We start from the raw sequence: 23,466 nt of genomic DNA, 5'->3' as shown, positions 1-23,466 counted from the left end.
CCACCCTGACCCCCTGGATGGAAACAGGGGTCACCAGTACCTTAGCTCTCCTCAGGTCTACCACCAGCTCCTTAGTCTTTTTCACATTAAGCTGCAGATAATTCTGCTCACACCATGTAACAAAGTTTCCTACTGTAGCCCTGTACTCAGCCTCATCACCCTTGCTGATGCATCCAACTATGGCAGAGTCATCAGAAAACTTCTGAAGATGACAAGGCTCTGTACAGTAGTTGAAGTCCGAGGTGTAAATGGTGAAGAGAAAGGGAGACAAGACAGTCCCCTGTGGAGCCCCAGTGCTGTTGATCACTCTGTCGGACACACAGCATTGCAAGCACATGTACTGTGGTCTGCCAGTCACGTAATCAAGAATCCATGACACCAGGGAAGCATCCACTTGCATCGCTGTCAGCTTCTCCCCCAGCAGAGCAGGGCAGATGGTGTTGAATGCACTGAAGAAGTCAAAAAACATGACCCTCTCAGTGCTCGCTGGCTTGTCCAGGTGGGCGTAGACACGGTTCAGCAGGTAGACAATGGCATCCTCAACTCCTAGTCGGGGCTGGTAGACAAACTGGAGGGGATCTAAATGTGGCCTGACACTTTTCAGCCCATATCCCTTCAAGCCCCACCCCTCCATGTACCTATTCAAGTGCCTTCGAAATAACACTTTTGTATCTGCCTCAGCCACTTCCTCTAGCAACTCATTCCATATACTCACCAGCCTCTGCGTGAATAAGTTGCCTCTCAGGTTCCCTTTTAAATCTTCCCCTTTCACCCTAAATCTATGCCCGTTACTTTTGAACTTTCCAACTGGAGAAAAAACTGTAACCATTCGCCCTACATTTGCCTCTCATAATAGTAATTATTTCTATAAAGTCACCCCTTATCCTCTTACATTCCAAAAAAATAAAGGCCCAACCTAGCCAACATCTCCTTTAATTTAAGCCCTCCAGTCCTGAACATCATCGTAAATCTTTTCTGCACTCTCTACAGTTTAAACACAGCTTTCCAATAGCAGAGTGACCAAAAGTGTACACAGTACTCCAGACACAACCTCACCAACAATTTATACAGTATAATTCCAATATATTTTAGCAATCCCTGAACTGAATTGAATTGACTTTATTTGTTACATCCTTCACATACATGAGGAGTAAAAATTTTTACGTTACACCTCCGTCTAAACGTGCAATGTGCAATCATAGTAATTTATAATAATTTATAATAAATAGAACAGTCAATGTAACATAGAAATACACTCAAATCAGTGTGAGTTAATCAGCCTGATGGCCTGGTGGAAGAAGCTGTCCCCGAGCCTGTTGGTCCTCGCTTTTATGCTACAGTACCATTTCCCAGATGGTAGCAGCTGGGATCGATTGTCCCCAATGATCGTTCAGGCCCCTTTTTCACACCTGTCTTTGTAAATGTCCTGAATCATGGGAAGTTCGCAACTACAGATGCGTTGGGCTGTCTGCACCACTCTCTGCAGAATCCTGCGATTAATGGAGGTACAGTTCCCATACCAGGCAGTGATGCAGCCAGTCAGGATGCTCTCAATTGTGCCCCTATAGAAAGTTCTTAGGATTTGGGTGCCCATACCAAAATTGCTCAACCGTCTGAGGTAAAAGAGACACTTATGTGCCTTTTTCACCACACAGCTGGTGTGTACAGACCAGGTGAGGTCTTCAGTGATGTGGATGCTGAAGAACTTAAAGCTGTTTACCCTCTCAACCCCAGATCCTTCGGTGTCAATAGGTGTTAGCCCGTCTCCATTCCTCCTGTAGTCCACAACCGGCTCCTTTGTTTTTGCGACATTGACGGAGAGGTTGTTTCCTTGACACCAGTGTACCAGAGAGCTGACTTCTTCCCTGTAGGCCACCTCATATATACTCAATACCTTGACTTTTTTCTGAAAAAGACCGATGAGCTAAACACTTTTTTTTCTGATGAAAGCTTGTGTACTAAACCACCCAATCTACCTGTGAAGCCATTATCAACAAACTATGCACTAGTACTCCAAGGTCCCTCTGTTCCATTACGTGCTCTACCATTCAGTCCTATGCTGGTTTGACCTCACAAAGTACATCATCTCATACTCATCTGTATTGAAATCCATTTGCCACTCCTTAGTCCTTTCCATAGCTGATCAAGATCCCCCTGTAATCTTCTTCACTGTCAAAAACTCCCAATTTCTTGCCATCTGTACGTCTTAATGTATGCTATTCAATCTTTCTCAAAGATGGCAGATTATCCAAAGGGTAGAGAAATGCAATGCTAATTGACTTATAAAGAAATGGCAGCTGCCATAATCATCATGATACATAATCATCTAAGTTTATTGCCCTTGCATAAGTAGGGCAAGATAAAGGTACAATTAAAAATTGCAGCAGTATCACGGACACAAAGAAACAGACAACACACAGAATACAAATTATACATAACTTGTACAGGATGGTGAAGAAAGAGGAAAAAGATCTGTGCAAAAACAAGATCTTAGTGAAAAAATAGACAGATACATGGCATTAAACAAAGGCTTAGGTTAATTGTGCTTTAGCTCTATTGTGCATTAATGCAAATACGCCTTTATGAGTAGTCTGTCAATATTTCAGGGGTCTCTTCCTGCCTCAGCTGTCAGTGGACCAACTGCTAACTCACAAATAGGGCTTCGGGCTCATTCTTGAGGAGTTAATGGGTCACATTAGCTTCCCCTTATCTCCAGGCTTGCAAGAACTGCCTCATTAATTCTTGTTTAGATGAGTCCAATAGATATGTGGATTTGCAAGGCACCTTTATAATGACCTTCTTTATCTCTCTGAATGTAAGACAATCAAGAATTCCCCATTTTTCCTGTGTTCTATCTGCGATAGAAATGCATATGAAGGAATGTGGCTGACTTGATATTGATAATCCAACCTATTTCTGTAAGATTCAGGTGCAAACTGTTTATGAAGATTTTCAACTTAAAGACACTTTTAAGTTGAAATCACCACTTATTTGTTCCTACTATTTCTTTTATAAAGCCATGTCCCTTACCCTAAACTATAGAAATTGATGCACTTGCAAAGAAATTAATTAACTTCTCTCATGATTATCAGGTTAGCTAGCTTTAAACCTAACTCCAGTAGGTTAAGTATAGCTAAAATTCTACAACTGGGATTATAGAACATAGAATAGTACAGCACAGTACAGGCCCTTCGGCCCACAATGTTGTGCTGACCCTCAAACCCTGCCTCCCATATAAACCTCCACCTTAAATTCCTCCATATACCTATCTAGTAGTCTCTTAAACTTCACTAGTGTATCTGCCTCCACCACTGACTCAGACAGTGCATTCCACGCATGAACCACTCTCTGAGTAAAAAATCTTCCTCTAATATCCCCCTTGAACTTCCCACCCCTTACCTTAAAGCCATGTCCTCTTGTATTGAGCAGTGGTGCCCTGGGGAAGAGGCACTGGCTATCCACTCTATCTATTCCTCTTATTATCTTGTACACCTCTATCATGTCTCCTCTCATTCTCCTTCTCTCCAAAGAGTAAAGCCCTAGCTCCCTTAATCTCTGATCATAATGCATACTCTCTAAACTAGGCAGCATCCTGGTAAATCTCCTCTGTACCCTTTCCAATGCTTCCACATCCTTCCTATAGTGAGGCGACCAGAACTGGACACAGTACTCCAAGTGTGGCCTAACCAGACTTTTATAGAGCTGCATCATTACATCGCGACTCTTAAACTCTGTCCCTCGACTTATGAAAGCTAACACCCCATAAGCTTTCTTAACTACCCTATCTACCTGTGAGACAACTTCCAGAGATCTGTGGACATGTACCCCCAGATCCCTCTGCTCCTCCACATAACCGTTTACTTTGTACTCTGCCTTGGAGTTTGTCCTTCCAAAGTGTACCACCTCACACTTCTCCGGGTTGAACTCCATCTGCCACTTCTCAGCCCACTTCTGCATCCTATCAATGTCTCTCTGCAACCTTCGACAATCCTCTACACTGTCTACAACACCAACTTGCCAACCCACCCTTCTAACCCCACATCCAGGTCGTTAATATAATCACGAAAAGTAGAGGTCCCAGAACAGATCCTTGTGGGACACCACTAGTCACAATCCTCCAATCTGAATGTACTCCCTCCACCACGACCCTCTGCCTTCTGCAGGCAGGCCAATTCTGAATCTACCTGGCCAAACTTCCCTGGATCCCATACCTTCTGACTTTCTGAATAAGCCTACTGTGTGGAACCCTGTCAAATACCTTACTAAAATCCATGTAGATCACATCCACTGCACTACCCTCAACCATATGCCTGGTCACCTCCTCAAAGAACTCTATCAGGCTTGTTAGACACGATTTGCCCTTCACAAAGCCATGCTGACTGTCCCTGATCAGACCATAATTCTCTAATTGCCCATAGATCCTATCTCTAAGAATCTTTTCCTACAGCTTTCCCACCACAGACGTAAGGCTCACTGGTCTATAATTACCTGGACTATCCCTACTACCTTATTTGAACAAGGGGACAACATTTGCCTCCCTCCAATCCTCCGGTACCATTCCTGTGGACAATGAGGACATAAAGATCCTAGCCAGAGGCTCAGCAATCTCTTCCCTTGCCTCGTGGAGCAGCCTGAGGAATATTCCATCAGTCCCCGGGGACTTACCCGTCCTAATGTATTTTAACAACTCCAACGCCTCTTCTCCCTGAATATCAACATGCTCCAGAACATCAACCTCACTCATATTGTCCTCACCATCATCAAGTTCCCTCTCATTGGTGAATACCGAAGAGAAGTATTCACTGAGGACCTCGCTCACTTCCACAGCCTCCAGGCACATCTTCCCACCTTTATCTCTAATCGGTCCTACCTTCACTCCTGTCATCCTTTTTTTCTTCACATTATTGAAGAATGCCTTGGGGTTTTCCTTTACCCTACTTGCCAAGGCCTTCTCATGCCCCCTTCTTGCTCTTCTCAGCCCCTTCTTAAGCTTCTTTCTTGCTTCCCTATATTCCTCAATAGACCCATCTGATCCTTGCTTCCTAAACCTCATGTATGCTGCCTTCTTCCACCTGACTAGATTTTCCACCTCACTTGTCACCCATGGTTCCTTCACCCTACCATTCTTCATCTTCCTCACCGGGACAAATTTATCCCTAACATTCTACAAAAGATCTCTAAACATCGACCACATGTCCATAGTACGTTTCCCTGCAAAAACATCATCCCAATTCACACCTGCAAGTTCTAGCCTTATAGCCTCACAATCTGCCCTTCCCCAATTAAAAATTTTCCTGTCCTCTCTGATTCTATCCTTTTCCATGATAATGCTAAAGGCCAGAGAGTGGTGGTCACTGTCCCCCAGATGCTCACCCACTGAGAGATCTGTGACCTGACCGGGTTCATTACCTAGTACTAGATCTAGTATGGCATTCCCCCTGGTCGGCCTGTCCACATACTGTGACAGGAATCTGTCCTGGACACACTTAACAAACTCTGCCCCATCTAAACCCTTGGAACTAATCAGATGCCAAACAATATTAGGGAAGTTGAAGTCACCCATGATAACAACCCTGTTATTTTTGCACCTTTCCAAAATCTGCCTCCCAATCTGCTCCTCTGCATCTCTGCTGCTACCAGGGGGCCTAAAGAATACCCCCAATAGAGTAACTGCTCCCTTCCTGTTCCTGACTTCCACCCATACTGACTCAAAAGAGGATCCTGCTACATTACCCACCTTTTCTGTAGCTGTAATAGCATCCCTGACCAGTAATGCCACCCCTCCTCCCCTTGTTCCGCCCTCTCTATCCCATTTAAAGCACTGAAATCCAGGAATATTGAGAATCCATTCCTGCCCTGGTGCCAGCCAAGTCTCTGTAATGGCCACTACCTCATAATTCCATGTATGTATCCAAGCTCTCAGTTCATCACTTTTGTTCCTGATGGTTCTGCATTGAGGTACACACACTTCAGCCCTTCTACCTTACTATCTTGACACCGTTATTCTGCTTCTCTTTCCTCAAAGCCTCTCTATATGTTAGATCTGGCTTTACTCCATGCACTTCTTTCACTGCTCTGTCGCTCTGGGTCCCATCCCCCTCGCAAATTAGTTTAAACCCTCCCAATTATACTTGATTGAACATACTGCTTGGGATAGACAGAGCTCAATATCTATTAGATATAGAATGATAGTGTAGGAAATCCCACTGTCAAGATAATGGTGGCAGTTTATAGATTATAATTATTATGAAATTGTTATTGTACTTTGATCAGCTAGGTTTTAACTGAAAGTAAGTTATGCAAACTAATTTTCCTATTCATTTTATTGGCAATAATACTTCTCTTAAATGAACCATATAAATCTCATTTTTTTAACTATTCTTGTTGAGTGTTTGATAGGTGGGTAGTGGCACTTGGTGTCATGATGTAATAGCATCTTGCTTCCAACCACTTCCCCATGAATGCTACAAAATTATTGCAGGGGCAAAGCTGGTACTCTGATATGAATGAAATATGCAATTCCTGCTTGGTTTGATTCATCTAAGACTCTTTTTCCCACGTTTCATTGTTAATCTCATGGAAATTAGAATGGGCTATAAAATCTGCCACAATAATGTTAATTACATCTTAAAACAAATAAAAATCAAAGTGTCTAATCCACAAACTATCAGCAGTATTCATCTAAAAGATTTAATTGGCTACTCTTTCAACAGAGCTAAACAGAACCAAGGTTGCAATTAAAATATTAGTTTAATGATGCTCTTTGAATCAGCAGTAGAAAGTTTCCATCTGGGCATTTCCTAGTCATGTTGTGTAATCGCTCTGAATAGCTACTGCAGTGGAAGAAAATCCAGCCTCATTTTTTTTATTGGCATATATTTAAGCATCCTTCTTTTAATGCAGTGATCAGAACTGCACATAACACTCCAAGTATATTTAAGTAAGAAATTTGATATGCTACATTTGAATATTAAGTGTAGTTCTGCTCACCACATCAAAATAAGGATATGGAGGTTGTTCAAAGATGGTTCACCAGGATTAGAGAGTATTATCTCTAAACAGGGGTTGCACAAACTTGGGTTGTTTTCTCTGGAGTATCAAAGGCTGGGGAGGATATCTGATAGAACTTTATAAAATTCCATGAGACTTATAAAGGGCAGATTTTGTCTTTATGCTGTGTTGAAAGGTCAAATACTAGAGATCATCAGATTAAGATGAGAGGGGAAAAGTTTAAAGGAGTGGAGGCTACCTCAGTAAATATATCTAAGACAAGGTTGGATAGATTTTTGCATAGTAGGGAAATTAGAGGTTATGGGGACAAGGCAGGTAGGTGGAGATGAGTCTGAGGCCGGATCAGCCATGATCTGATTGAATGTTCTTAGATAAAGGTGATGTGCGAGGCAAGTTTTTTTTAAACAGCATTGTAGGTATCAAGCCAAGTTATGAAAGCAAATACACTAATGATGTTTAAGATAGGCACATGAACATGCAGGGAATGGAGTGAGATGGATCATATGCAGGCAGGTGGGATTAGTGGTCACGACAAACATCATGTCGTGACCACTAATCCCACCTGCCTGCATATGATCTGATGTTCTGATATGGACTGATGTTCTGGTGCTGATACGCTCTATATTCTATATGGATGGAGGAAAATCTCCCTGTTGACTAATGTTTTTTCCTGCTTCGCTTTTGACCAAGTGATTCACAGAATGTCAAACCTACCTTCCCTACCCAAATCCTTTTTGATAAGTCACACCACCTTTCTTCTGGACACAGCTGAATCGTCATTCTGAAGGCAACCTCTCCTAAATACACTCCATGCAACAACAACACAATTTTTTAATCATCAAGAGGATATCCAGGAGCTGGCCTGTTCTACAATTAATCCCAAGAATTTGCCTACTGCCATTATGCTATAATAGACTGTATATCCTTTTTTTAGTCCTATGCAATCTCTACAAATTATTTTTTTTCTCTATTATTTATAGTATTTCCTCTTTTAGACAGTGTTTACAATCGGGCATCAGCTTTATCTTCATCTAAACTACTAGCAAATGGGACCAGCTCAGGAAAGCACTTTGGCTGGATTTAGGTCGAAGGGCCCATTCCCACGCGGTACAGTGCCATATCGCTACTCCTCGGATGCAAATTGTTTGCTTAGTTACTTGGTGTATATAGAATGCTGTGTACTCAAGCCACCGTGTGAAAGCTCCAGTCGTATCAAATTGCTTAAGTCAGAAGTGTTTGGAAACTAGATAAGGTGAATGTGTTGCTGCAGTACAACTGATCTGCAAGTTCCCCATTGAAAAGCAAAATAATTTTTGCAGTAGGAGAAATTTTATTGTCAGATAAAAATGCACAAAGGAACAGAACCAATGGATTGTAATTTGTAATGTTGCTGAAGTCATCAGAACTGTAATACTCTCTGTGCAGTCAATTTTGATACAGGTAAAATCCTCAGAGAAAGCCAAAAGAATGTCTTTTTTAAGATTTGACTATACCCTTAACAGTGACAATACTTCTATTGTATCCAGAAAGCATGTTGTAAATGAATCCCAACATTACAATAACAAACTTAATTTTGGTAATGTATACTCCATATTGTACAAACCGCTAGAGTGTGTAACCAGTCAAATAAACAGAGGAACACTCGACCCCTCGAGCCCTTTCCATCAAATTAAATACTGGCTGACTGGACCTAAAACTCATTTCTCTGCATTTTGGTAACTTAACAAAAACTAAAATTTCTTTGAAGGATTATCAGTTGAAAGAAAACTTCTATACTGCAAGATAAAATGGTACAACATGAAAGCTAGCAAATCAGTAGGCCGTTGAATCACACAGATCTCAAATCACCACCATATCAAGCAGATGTAGACCACTACTTCCGAAATCCCAATTTTCAGCACACTTTGTCATGGACAGCATGTTCACTATAGATAACCTGTAATGCAGGCACAAGAGTGCAAGTGAAACCCAATGTTTTTATCAGCTACATCATCTGAAGTACTGGCTTCACATATATTGAACGTGTAACAAAGTGGTTGGGAGAGTACATAAATATTTGTCGCTGTTTGGCACCATTTCCTTTCACCCACACTGCTTATCTTTAAGAGCAGAGATGTCAACATCCAGATAAAATACTATAGCTCTGAAGTGCCTTGTAGCTGAGAAGCTGTGCTATTAGATTCTAAGGCTAAATGAATTTAGTACTACAGATCACAACAACTGTGCACAATTCTTGCAAGAAACAAGCATAATTTAAGATACAGAGTTAAGGTAGAAACATAGAGTACTGTGTGAGAGTCTTAGGCACATACGTATATATATATATAGCTATGGTGCCTAAGGTTTTTGGACAGTACAACATGGAGTGGAAAGCAGGTTCGTAAATCTGGGGGAGCGAAGGATGTTGGGAATAGCAAGGGTGGAGTGCCACAGGAGAGGTGTAGGATAGGTGGGAGAGAAGGAGTGCCAGAGGTGAGGGGTGGTGCTGGTGCAGACACACCCAGTCCTGAGACACCAGGCAAGGTGATTTGATTCCGGACAACTGGTTTATTGATCATTACAGAATGTCTCTCTGATGCTTCCTGCTCCCCCGCCTCTCTCTTCCCCTTTTCCCAACCATGATTCCCCTTTCCCTGCCCCCTTCCTACTCCCATTCCACAACCATAATCATATTCATAATCAGAATCACAATGATAATCCATATTAGAATCAGGTTTAGCATCACTCACATATGTCACGAAATTTTTTTTTGTAGCAGCGGTACAGTGCAATACATAAAATTGCTACAATATTGTGCAAGTCTTAGGTGCCCTGGCTTAAAGATATATATAAGACTTTTACACAGTACTGTAAATTAAGATATAAAGCTTAAAATTATTTTTTATTTCTCTTCAAGATTATCAAATAAATTAATCTTACTCTTTCAGTTTTCCTTCTTGCTTACACAATTTTAAAAAATTCTACCTCGAGTCAGCCTAAGCACTAATTCTTGATTGTTATCTTGCACTTTTTCTTTTGATGTTGTTATCAGTACTGGAAAATGATCCTTCATCTACATTTCATCAATAATAAACAAATTGTCCATTCTTCCATATTTTCTTGCAACATAGAAGAAGGACATTCAGCCCATTAAGAGCATAATGATTCTCCATGGAGTCCCATTCCACCCCATGAATGTCTCCTCTGAACTAATCACCCCACATTATCACACACAAAATGATGGAGGAACTCAGCAGGCCCGGCAGCATCTATGGGGAAGAGTACAGTCGACGTTTTATGCCAAGACCCTTCTTCATACTGAAAAAAGATTCATGCTGTTATTCACATGTAAATCAAACAGCAATATCAAGGAGTTAAGAGATAAACTTTAAGGTGTGTAGTTCCAAAATTTGATGGGTACTTTAGATTACTTGGCATCAAATGATATCTTAGCCTTAGTCCCCCTGATAATATTAAGTACTTGCTGGATTTGCACATTAATTGTCCATTAAACTTATGATGCAAGTTTGGTCTGGGACTTGACCATTATTCGCAAGATTTTAGTGATGTGACAATTTTTGATAATGTGCACAGAAATCGTGAAATTTAAACTGTTCAATCTCATACACATAGTCAATTGTTTTTTTTTTGCTGATTTAACTTATTTTAATGTGATCAAATTTGCCCTGTCTTATTCTGAAACTGTACAACCAGCTCTGGGTTACTCAACTAGGGAAACATTCTATAAGTATCTACTCCATCCACCATACCAGAATTTTTTTATAATTCAGTAAAATGGCCAGTCATTCCTCTAAACTGACAAGCAAGCCCAATTCCTCAACTTCCCTTAAAATCTCAATTCTTCACAAGCATAAAACTAGAGAATTTTCACTGATCCATCTGCAAAACAAGCAGACCCTTCAATAAGCTGGAGTCGATGCTGCTCCCCCAGTGTGCACTTGGCAGAAGACAAGCTTTGTTGCGGCCAACTGTAGATTGATGGCTGGAGTTTGCACTCTTTTATTACGTGGCTGAGATACAATATGTGCTTCCTATCTTGTACAAGCTGTGTGTGCTTTGTACACAGTTGGTACTGTGTTCTGCTCCTTGGCCCTGGAGAAATGTTGTCTTGCTTGGCTATATTCATGAGCATTCATGTATGGTTGAGTGACAATTAAACTTGAATTGAATTGAATTTTGAATTGAAGTGCAGTCTCACTAATGGTATAGTTGAATTGAAAGTTTCATAGTTTTATACTCATACACATGGTCATAAAAAACAGTTTTCGCAGCATTCCAGATTACTTGCTGCCTTTCTGTAACTGCAAGCTAATCATCTGTGCTTCATGCAATCAGAATCCATTCTCTTTAAAGCGTCATTTGCTTTTTGTTTTCATAATAATTATAATTATCTTTTAAGTGCACCCATAAACATGTGCGCACACACACACACACACACACACACACACACACACACACACACACACACACAACAACTTGTGCAGTGCCTAGAAACCTGCTGAGCAGAAATTTACACTATAGGCTCCATTATAGGTCATAGCACATTACAGCACAGAATCAGGTCCATCCACTCATTTAGTCTGGGCCAAACCATTAATCTGCCTAATCCCATCGACCTGCATCCAGACCATAGCCTTCCATACCCCTCCCTTCCATGCACCTATCCAAATTTCTCTTAAATGTTGAAATCGACCCCACATCCATGAGTTGCACTGGCAGCTCACTGCCCACTCTCACCACCCTCTAGCTGACGAGGTTCCCCCTCATGTTCCCCTTAAACATTTCACCTTTCACCCTTAAACCATGACCCTTAGTTGTAGTCTCACCCAACCTCAGTGGAAAAAGCCTTTACCTGACCTATACCCCTCATAATTTTGCATACCTCTATCAAATCTCCCCTTAATCTTCTACATTTGAGGAGATAAAGTCCGAACTTACTCAACCTTTCCCTATAATTCAGGTCCTCAAGTCCCGGCAACATCCTTTTAAATTTTCTCTGCACTCTTTCAATCTTATTTACATCTTTCCTATAGGTAGGTGGACAAAGTGGCACACAGTATTCCAAATTAGGGCTCACCATCTTATACAATTTCAACATAGCATCCCAACTCCTGTACTCAATACATTGATTTGTGAAGGATAACGTGCCAAAAGCTTGCTGAAGGTGAATGTGCTAAAAGCTTTCTTTAAGACCCCTATCTACCTGTGATGCCATTTTCAATGATTTATAGATCTGTATTCCAGATCCCTCTGTTCTACGGCAATCCTCAGTGTCCTACCGCTCACTATGTAAGCCCTACCCTGGTTGGTCCTCTCAAAGTGCCACACCTCACACTTGCCTGCTTTAAATTCCACCTGCCTTTTTCAGCCCATTTCATCCAGCTTTTCCAGATCCTGCAACAAGCTTGATAGATTTCCTTGTTTTCTACTACACCCCCTATCTCGGTGTCATCTGCAAATTTGCTGATCCATTTTACCACATTATCATCCAGATTTTTGATATAGATGACAAATAACAACAGACCCAGCACCAATCCCTGTGGCACACCACTAGCCACAGGTCTCCAGTCGGAGAGGCAACCATCTGCAACCACTCTCTGACTTCTTCCATGAAGACAACGTTTAATCTAATTTACTTCCTCATCTTGAATGCCGAGTGACCGAACCATCTTAACCAATCTCCCATGCAGGACCTTCTCAAAAGCCTTGCTAAAGTCTATGTATTCAGTATCCACTGCCTTGCCCTTAATTAACTTTCCTGATAACTTCCTCCAAACTCTATGATTGGTGCTCAATATTGTCAAAACATATATTTCTAGTTAGTATATTTAGAATTTGAGAAGAATTATAGCATAAATAACCTTTTACCTTTTCAGCCCTTTACCTCTTACAACTATCACCTCCCAGCTTCTTACTTATCCCCTCCCCCACCCAACCACTTCCCCTCTCACCTGGTTTCACCTATCACCTGTCAGCTTGCACTCATTCCCATCCTCCCACCTTCTTACTTTGGCTTTTTCCCCCTTCCTTTCCAGTTCTAATGATGGCTCTCAGCTCGAAACAGTGGTTGTTTATTCAGCTCCATAGATGCTGCCTGACCTGCTGAGTTCCTCCAGTATTTTGTGTGCTCTGCTCTGGATTTCCAGCATCTGCAGAATCTCTTGTGTTTGCAGCATAAATAACTTTGTTAAATGGAAAATATTGTGCAATATATTTAAATGCCTTTATTAAAACTAACAAACTGAAGGAAGAAATATTTATCTGGTTGGATTATTTTCCATGTACATGGAGTGGATATTGTAAGCAACAAGAAACTCTGCAGCTAAAACTTTGTGAATCAAAGTGACCAATAGCAACAAAGGGTCATCTACTTGTGCACTTGAAATATAAAGCATTATCTTTGAAAATAACATGAGGGCTTTCTGTGTTATATTCCTCAGGTTAGCAAGTTGGAACGAGAGAAAAATCAAGAGGCTAAACTGATCAAAGAGCAAGAGCAGCACAAACACATTGTGTTGGTGACCGAACTCAAAGCCAAGCTGCACGAGGAGAAAATGAAAGAGCTGCAGTCTGTGCGAGAGACTCTGCTGAGACAACATGAAGGTGAACTTCTCAGAGTCATCAAAATTAAAGACACTGAGAACCAGAGACTTCAAGCACTTGTTAATGCCTTGCGAGATGGAGCTGCTGACAAAGTTAAAACGATGCTTTATAACGAAGCTAAAGAAGAGGCTAAGAAGGTGTTTGAGTTTGAGAGAATCAAGCTGCAGCAGGAGATCTCAGAACTAAAAGGATCTAAGAAACAAGTGGAAGAAGCTTTAAGTCAGGCTATTCATGCTGATAAAATGAAGGCTGCAGAAATAAGAAGTGTGTACCACCTGCACCAAGAGGAGATCTCCAGGATAAAGAAAGACTGTGAAAGAGAGATTCGTAGGCTGGTACGTTTTGCTTTCTTAACATAGCCACAATTGCTGGTAAATGCATGGTTCCTCTGAAAGATGAATTTAAAGATTGTTCCCATTATGTAAGATATACAGATAGATCTATTTTAATAATCTCTTAATCCTGATGTGATTACTTGAGGATATAATTGCACAACAGTATAATCCAAATGAGCTGCGGCTTCGAAATAGCCCATGATAAGTAACACAGTGATTTCCTGAAACAAATTACCCTTTGGTTTTCTCTGTATAAAAAAAAATTAAACTTTAGAAATGATATTGAATTGATTCTAGCATATTTCATCAAGTTACAATCTTACTAGCAATGCTGTATGCATTATCTAAGTTGCTTGATATAGCAGGCAGCTTAATAAATAAACCTTGAACTGTAAGGAGAGGATTAAATGAGATTATTGCTTTCAAGTGAGATGCCACTCTCTAGTATTTTCCTATAGATATCTTCCTGTTGCTTGTGAAAAAAATAACATTGCTGTTAAAAGAACAGCTTGCATATTCATTTTGCCATTGTAAAAGCAATAATCTCCAATAATAAATATTTTGGAGTAAGAGAATGACAATCACAATTTCAAAGCTTCAAACTTCTACTGCCTCCCTGGCGTCCATCAGTGTAAGCTATGTTTACTCAAATAAATGTAGTGTTATTCAATACATATATTTGTATCTATCCTTCAATTTGCCAAGTATGCAATTTATATACTTCCTTTTGGGCAACCATTTGTACTTATTCATGTTGCCCAAAAGTAAGTATATTAGGTCCATACCTGGAAAGTTGGACAATTATTGGTAGCTTAAACTTCCATGGTTCAAATGGGTCTTGCAGTCAGCTCCTTCATTTGCCATTACAGCTAATTTGTAGATCATCATGGTAAGATAAAAATTGGAGTTTATTTAATAGACCTCAAAATATTCTCCAATTATATTTTCTGTCACACACCCCACTTATACCCCTTTACTCATGCAAACAAAAAAATCTGTCGGAGGCAATGCTTTGAAAATTTGACTGTGCAACAAGTGACAAGTTCTTGGAAAGTACGTGTTTCATGTTTTGTTTTGGTATTTTCAAAACTCTGATTTTAAAATTTAATCTGGGACTATTGGTCATGATGGAAAATGATTCAAATATAAGAGACACAAGATTAACTGGAGGAAGCCGGGCAACAAAAACAAAACTGGCTGTCAGATCTTGTATTTTTATGGAAGGTAATACATTGCTGATTGTTGTCTCAGATAAAATGTCTTTTTTAAAAAAAGCTATGAATTGGGAATGAAGTCGTTGTGGAGATAGCCTCTGAGTGTTGGAGAGAAGGCTAAAATTGATATGGTAACAGAATTGGAGAGGACAGAGTCTGCAAATTTCAAACGAGGTAAAAGGGTAAAAAATCGCAATTAGGAATGGGTTAGAAAAATGTGTTTCTGAGTTAACATTATTGATTAAAGTGAAGAATTTTCAATGCATTTGGATTGAAAAAGCACAAGAAGAAGGTTTTATTGAGGTGAGTGTTGGAAGGGAGAGTTTATGTATTGAAAGTTGACTTGGAGTGCAGAAGAAGTTTGTGAAGTGTTTTGGACATGGAGTGGAAAATGGCTCTGAGGTGGAAGTGGGTTTGAGAGCAAATATTCTCCTCAGTTAGAGAAGTCTCTTTGACTGTGTGGATTGGCCTTGGAAAGTAGAAGAGGGAGGCTGATTGTTTCCATTTTATATGTTTAATTGCCAAAACAACTCATTCGTTCTTCTGTTTTTGAGTAACTACAATACCACAAGAAAATGGAACCAAATTTATAATAAATGTTCAGAGATATCCTTAGTAGTGCTTAAGTAAGTGGCTATAAGTTTAGGAGTAAGGTTCTTGAAGCCATGGTGTAACTTCACTGTCGCAGATCTATTAATTTCCTATAAGTAAAAAGCAATTACAATCCATTGAAATATAAAAAATATAAAATGAATAAGCAGAAAATTCTTGAAATGTTTAGCATGACCAGCAGCATTCATAGATGCTCCTCGACATGCTGATTAGTTGTAGACAATTATATATAGTGGTATAAAAAAGACAAACTGAGTAACAAATTGTGTACTTAAATGAAATAGAGAACAAATTAGAACACTACCAATAGTACTACAGTACTATAGAACTGTATTATTCCCTAATCGACAGAGGATGTCATCCTCATCACTTTCTTTTGACTGTAAATGAACAAAATCTGCTCAGACACCTAGTGCGGATAATGAATTGCTTTCACACAATGCTGCCGACAATTGTATCCTTCCAATCTTCATTTTCATTGTAGCATTCAGGATAATTATCAATACCTTCAAATTCTTCATAGTTCCTAACTTGTTGAAGTAGTGAAATCATTTCATTTGCACTCCTGGCTGTTTCCGGCATCTCCAAGCCTGAATGCTTGAAACTGCTGGGAGCAAGACAGTTCTGAGTTGTCTTACTTCATATTTCTCATTAACTATCAGAGACAAAAATCGTAGCTTTTTGAAGACCAACGCACGCAACTGCCGCTTTTTAGAAACTATTCACTCAAAGTTCTGTGTGAAGTCTTAACAGCCAAGCAAGTGCACGTGGCTGATGCTGGTTAGAAGCAGCTTGGCATCAGCCTCCTGCCCCAGCTAAGTGGCATAGTGTCCCAAATAAATGAAGGGAATCCCGGCTATTTTCTCGATTTGTTTTTGTTCTTTAAGAGTTATCCTAAATACATGACCAAATTAACCAGAATCCACTGTATTATATGTGCAATAAATGTATAATAATATACAGCAAATATTCTGTGCTTATTTTTTCACTAGAACCAAGTATTTCTGGTATTATCTTCTTTTGTTCATGATTTACCATATCTGTAGTATATTGCTTTATTTAAAAAAACTTACTCATTTATCCAAATAGTTGGCAGTCCCTCATCTAAAAATCAACAGCAAAATTTCAGATAAAGAAATTTAAAATATATTATCTATTACTACTACAAAGCAAAGATATGTTTAGGTAGGGTATGAATGAGATGAAAAATTCAAAGTGGTATTATCCTGGTTTACAATGATGCTAAACTTTAATTCAAGCACAGGGAAACAATACAAAATTGTTGGGTCAAACAAAAGTATTTTGGACTTTTAGCAACTAGGATCTTTAATTCTGTATAAGCTAATATTCCTCATTATACAACTTGCATTCGTCAATTGAGCAATGAAGCTCTACATTTGGAATTCATATTGCAGTCATATAGTACATAAAAAGGCTACACGTGCCCCCAAAAAATGCAAATAAATTAATCATATACTTGCTACTCATCCTCACTGCCGCAGGACAGCACATTTTACATCATGTAAGACAGTAATACTAAGTCTGATTCTAATTCTGATCAACTCCTTCAGTTGTTTTGTTCTCTCCTAATGCCACCTCCTACAGTCACATCTGTCTGAGTCACCAGACTCATTGCAGGTTTCATCTTAAGTGCTGTAGAGTCAGCAGGCATTTACAGTGTCCAATCGTTAGATATGTGGATAATTCAAGATCAATCAAGAGAAGCACCATTAAACTGCAGCACACTACATAATTAATGAGTGTAGCTTCAACAAAAAGTAGAATATAATGGACAGCATATTTGGGATGTAAAAAGCTGGAAATATTTCTATAGATTGGATCTATCACAAAGTCATTAATTTTAGCTCCAGTCTGTTAAACTATCACAGTCTGTACAATTGCCAACAATTCATTTTCATGAAAGCAAGGCATTAGACATTTTAAAAACCATATTTATGCATATATGCACTTACAAATATACGTATGAAAATTGACCTTGCAATGTCCTGAGCTTGAACATCTGGAACCGGATGTCTAAACTGGGAGCAGCAGACTAACGCAGTTATACCCATGATGTGAAACCTCTCCAATACAGGCCTTCGTCACATTTGGTACCACAAGCAGGGTAAACCACCAGAGGCAGTGGTGCTGTGCGACACAGTTCGGAAGGGTACCACTGCAAGTTCTCCATATCTCATGATCAAACATAGGAAAGTATACCTTCTCTTGATTGTCACATATTATCCTCTCTCAGTTAATAAATCAATGTTCTTCCATAATTCTGCATATATCCTCCATATACCTTCATTATTTTCCCCCTCAGTCTCCTACAAAAATGGGGAGAGATTTGACGGAAGTATACAACGTTATGAGGGCCAGATATAGAGAAAATGCAAGCAGGCTTTTTCCACTGAGGGGTGACATTAGAACTAGAGGTCATAGGTTAAAGGTGAAAGGTGAAATATTAAAGGGGAACTTTAATCAGAGGATGGTAAGAGTTTAGAATGCTTTCTCTCAAATTTTAAGAGAAATTCGGATTAATAGAATGATGGGAGGCGTATAGAGGGCTACGGTCCATGTGCAGGCCGATGGGACGAGGCAGATTGATAGGTTGGCAGAGACTAGATGGGCCAAATGAGCTGTTCCTGTGCTCTATGACCCGATGACACAAATGAAGGATACTCTAAAGAAAAACTGAAAATAGAAAGGGCACAGCATGCATTGAGGGACATCAATTGTCAAGAGTGACGAAGTCCCGAAGGACATAATGTCAGGTCTGTTCATAGGACCACCATAGCAGATTAATCTTCTTGTCTTGTCCCAGGAACAGTAACTTGTTTGTTGGGTATCAGAGAGCTGATTCACAAGTTCAGTCCTTGCAAAGTGGATATTGGGTGGATAAAGCAGCCTGCCATCTGTGATAGTATTGGGTTTCCTGACCGCAAAGTTCTAAACTCAAATGATGATCTTAAGCCCAATCGGACATAGGTAGCTATGGATACCCTCACTAAGGGGAGGTTATACTGCAGCTACCTACTCTTCAAAGACTAGTTCAATTTCCTTTTTGTCCTCCATGTTCTTTGGCTGCATTTACCCAGTATTTGAGGGGTGGGTCACCACCCAACCCCCCCCCCACCTGACCAAGGAGGAGATACTTACAGCTAATAAAATAGATTAAACACAGTTCATTTATTTTAGTGATATGCTTTTAAATCCAGACAAAATTCTTAAAACACATTTAAAACTCACAGATGTTCTCTATCTTATGAAAGATTTTCAAATTTAAAATTATTTCTAAAACACAAGGGAGTTCTAAAACACAGGTACCATTCCTACAAGATAAAAAGGCATATCAACAAATTGCAGATGAATAAATCATCCATTGCAGAAAGCGAAGGCAGAGGAATGGATTCTAGACACCCTGTCTTTCTGTCATTCTTCTTGATGTTTTTAGACCATTCCTAACAAACCTGACTGCTCTCTTACATTTATGCAGTTTTTCTGTCACTTGAGTGTCTTCACACACATGATTTTTTTTCAGATACCTTTTCACACATGTAGTCTAAAAGGTTCTGGGATGGAGTTCAGAGGTACCCACAATGAATGCTGTGAAGCTGACTCTCAGAGCACCCAAACCTTCCAACTATTAATAGATCAGCTATTTGATGTGCTAAGTGATAGTATTAATCTGGTCAGCAAGCTTCCTTGAACTAAATAACTCACCTAGTGTTGTCTGGTTTGAAACAGGCCAATTAACATAACCCTATTATTTTACATTTGCTACCAGCCCCATGCTGTGGGCCAGCATCCTGAGCTCCATAGACAGTGCTGTTTGTTTGCAAAGCTGTTCTTTTAACTTCAGACTAATTATTGCTTTCCATTTACATTAAGAACAGAAATCTGGCTCCTGATTACAACAAGAAGCTGAATAAAGAATATTGGTTGGAAGTTTAACGACTCAAAATCAAATCTTTGATAGTTTCACTTGCTCTGTTAGAAAGCTGAACTTGGCAAAAAAAAAAGGTTCTGTGGCCCTGAACAATGAATATCTATCTCACACCTATTTGATGAATTTCGGACTCAGATTTCACTTCATATAAAATGTTTATGATGAAGGAATTAATACAGATTACATTCACCTTTCCTGTAATTTAAATGGTTAGACTTCCAAAGACTTCTGCTTCACTTTGTCATTAGATTTGCAAGAACTCAGATGGATAGATAGGTAAACCTTACACGTCAAAGGGGTAAATGCACAGTTTTTAGCACTTGTCCTTTCTCCCTGCCTGGACCAGCTGCACCTCTCTCTGCCAAAGTTATAAATACAATTTTATCTTTCCTGCTGTTCATACAGAAGGCACAGAAATGTGGAAACTATTTCACTCAGCATGTGATACAAACTTCTCTTAGAATGACAATCAAACACCTCAATGTTCTCTCTCCACTTCAATCACATTTTGTTCCCAGTCACATTTGTTACTTAAACCCAGTAAGTGCAATCCAAATGCTATCCTCTGAATGCAGTTTCATTCTCCAAAGTAGGACTAAGTGAGCCTACCTACTGTATCTAAATATCAAAGGAAATAAATTTACATTCAGGTTTTTTAAACAAAATACAACATTCTTGATTTAGGTGTTCAGATTAATTTCCAAGCCCACTTTAGAGTCATATATTGCATCAGGTTTGGAGAAATGCTGCAAGCAGCTGGTTAGATCTGGAAAGTTAGAGGTGTGGGCACAAGATGGATGGTGTTATAAGGACTTAACTAACAAAAAAAAATTTGGAACATAAATTAGTAAACTTTGGTCTTTACAGGTTCTCAAGGCAAAGCGGCCTCAATAGGCAGCCTTCTGTGAAGTAAGTTAAGAGTCCCACATTAACTGAGCACCCTGATACCTTTTATAAGTACATGCTAAAACTTTGCCAGATTGTACCTGAAAATAGAGCTGCTCACTTTGAACTGCTCTCTTATTCTGTTGTTGCCAGGGGAGGATGAAATTTACTTTGATTATATCAAATTCAAGCTTACACTTCCTTTTTTGTAGGGTGCTGTTGTCAAACACTTTTTCATTTGGTTTGTCCCTGTTTGTATTGGAGCCAGCATTTTTCTCCTTGGTATTCTTCTCCCCATTTGGAATTCAGCAAGAATCATTGTATTTTGGAGGAAGGAAAGGAAGAAATAATGGAAGACGCCAGGCTGGTGAGGCAGAAATGGAACCACAGGCATGCTGGGTATTCTGACTGCAAAATATTCAAACAAATATATTCATCTCTCTGGTTGGAGCTATGACTGTAAAAGGGTCACCAGTGAGTTATGTTATTTGCTGCAGTGCAGTTTTGCATTATTTAAGGTAACAAAGTATTAAAAGCCATCATATCCCCTTTATCTTAAGCTTGGAATGGATGTCCAAGGTAGACCTGGAAGTGTCCTTCATGTCAGCTAATGCATCCGTCACAAATTCAAATGAACTATTTTGACTCCCTCAGCATGTGAAAATGACATTAGCACAACAACTTTACTAAATAGCAAAACTCCCCAAGATATCAGGATTCAATGTTCCCACATCTCTATTTGGTTCTTTGCTTATTGCCACTAATTACACCAAAAAGGAATTATTCCAGCTTATTTGGGACCAGAAGCATGAAAAAAGACAAAGGAATACTCATTTCCCCAAGAGCTCAGTTAACATCTTCAATACAATACAGCCCAACAATCTTCTGACTCAGAAAAGTACTTCTCTGCATGTTTTCAAAAATCGGTGCAATCATCTATGCCCTTAGTTGCTTTTATAGGAACATAGGATAGTACAGCACAGTACAGGCTCTTTGGCCTACAATGTTGTGCCAACCCTCAAACCCTGCCTCCCATATAAGCCCCCACCTTAAATTCCTCCATATACCTGTCTAGTAGTCTCTTAAACTTCACTAGTGTATCTGCCTCCACCACTGACTCAGGCAGTACATTCCACGCACGAACCATTCTCTGAGTAAAAAACCTTCCTCTAATATCCCCCTTGAACTTCCCACCCCTTACCTTAAAGCCATGTCCTCTTGTATTGAGCAGTGGTGTCCTGGGGAAGGGGCGCTGGCTATCCACTCTATGTATTCCTCTTATTATCTTGTACACCTCTATCATGTCTCCTCTCATCCTCCTTCTCTCCAAAGAGTAAAGCCCTAGCTCCCTTAATCTCTGATCATAATGCATACTCTCTAAACCAGGCAGCGTCCTGGTAAATCTCCTCTGTACCCTTTCCAATGCTTCCACATCCTTCCTATAGTGAGGTGACCAGAACTGGATACAGTACTCCAAGTGCAGCCTAACCAGAGTTTTATAGAGCTGCATCATTACCTCACAACTCTTAAACTCTATCCCTCGACTTATGAAAGCTAACACCCCATAAGCTTACTTAACTACCCTATCCACCTATGAGGCAACTTTCAGGTATCTGTGGACATGTACCCCCAGATCCCTCTGCTCCTCCACATTACCAAGTATCCTGCCATTTACTTTGTACTCTGCCTTGGAGTTTGTCCTTCCAAAGTTTCTTTGTAGTGTCCCAGAAAACATTCTAACCATATGAAAGGTCCAGACATGGCCTGGAGAGATTAAAGGAGTCACACAGTAAGAGCTTCCAGCCAGATATCACCAGGTACTAAAACAAATGCCACATTCCAAGCTCACCAGTCTGCTACCTCGGGGAATAAAAGTTCAAAGATTAATGCATGGTGAATGTGCTTAGCTATGTCCTTGAGTGATATAGTGGCTGTTGAGAAACTAGCATTAGAGGTAGTGCATAATGTTGAAACTAAAGGGTATTTTAATTCAGTACTGCCAGCACATTTAATTAAAGTAACTGTCTTCATTCTATTATTTGTCAAATAGCAATGATTTATAGGTGTGCTAGGCTGATTATTATCTTCATTCGCCCCAGGTGTCTTAGAATTTCATGCAGTCTAACATCTCTCCATGAGTGCCTTTTCATAACTCATGTCACAAAATAGAGGAATTAGTATGAAATGGGTTTAGTTTTCTGGAATACTGGAACCATTAAAGAAACAAAATTTATTCATATGTTGTCTACTGAGCTGTCATTGGTCTGAACAAATTGAATGGAGTTATTCCAATTTGGCATAAGGTGACTGATGAATTTGTAAAACATGAAATTGCCCTATCCTTCAATTCTCCACCCTACTGGGGAATCAGATTTCTGTTCTCTGTTATATTTGTCAGCCGTCTAGGTATTTGTAGCCTTGAGGATATTTGAACATAAGATAACTCATATTCTACCTTTAACCAATGCAGTCTTAATGCTAGTCATGTAGAATGCTAGTTGCTGATGTGGCATCATATAATTAGGATGGTGCAAAAGAAAATAATATGCCTATCTTTGGTCAGTAATCCAAAGCATTTTGATAATCATAGAAAAAAGGCTTTAGAGATGATTTTCTTTGGTGTTCTCTACTTTCAGCAGATGATCCTTTTATATCATCGTAGTTGAAAGAACATAGAGGAAGAACTTCAACAGGACTTAAAGTTCTTTGTGTGGAATTAGTTGACAATTTTTTTCTCCCTCCGCTCCCCCATCCCACCTTTTAACTCTCCTCCTCATCTTTCATTCTCCTGTCCGGCTGAAGGGGTCTTGGCCCGAAACGTCGACTGTACTCTTTTCCATAGATGCTGCTTGGCCTG

The 23,466-nt window shown here is 39.7% G+C and overlaps 1 protein-coding gene across 1 annotated transcript in view; it reads left to right on the top strand.

Annotated features, from left to right (window-relative positions):
• The window catches only part of jakmip3 (Janus kinase and microtubule interacting protein 3), a 239,007-nt gene that overhangs the window by 96,253 nt on the left and 119,288 nt on the right, over positions 1-23,466 (top strand). The window contains exon 3 of the mRNA XM_072239774.1: positions 13,452-13,949. Coding sequence (XP_072095875.1) covers positions 13,452-13,949 — 498 coding nt within the window. The remainder of the gene's footprint in view (positions 1-13,451; positions 13,950-23,466) is intronic.

Source organism: Mobula birostris, chromosome 21 (assembly GCF_030028105.1).
Source record: "Mobula birostris isolate sMobBir1 chromosome 21, sMobBir1.hap1, whole genome shotgun sequence".
Lineage (NCBI taxonomy): Eukaryota > Metazoa > Chordata > Chondrichthyes > Myliobatiformes > Myliobatidae > Mobula > Mobula birostris.
This window is presented reverse-complemented; position numbering and strand designations above follow the sequence as displayed.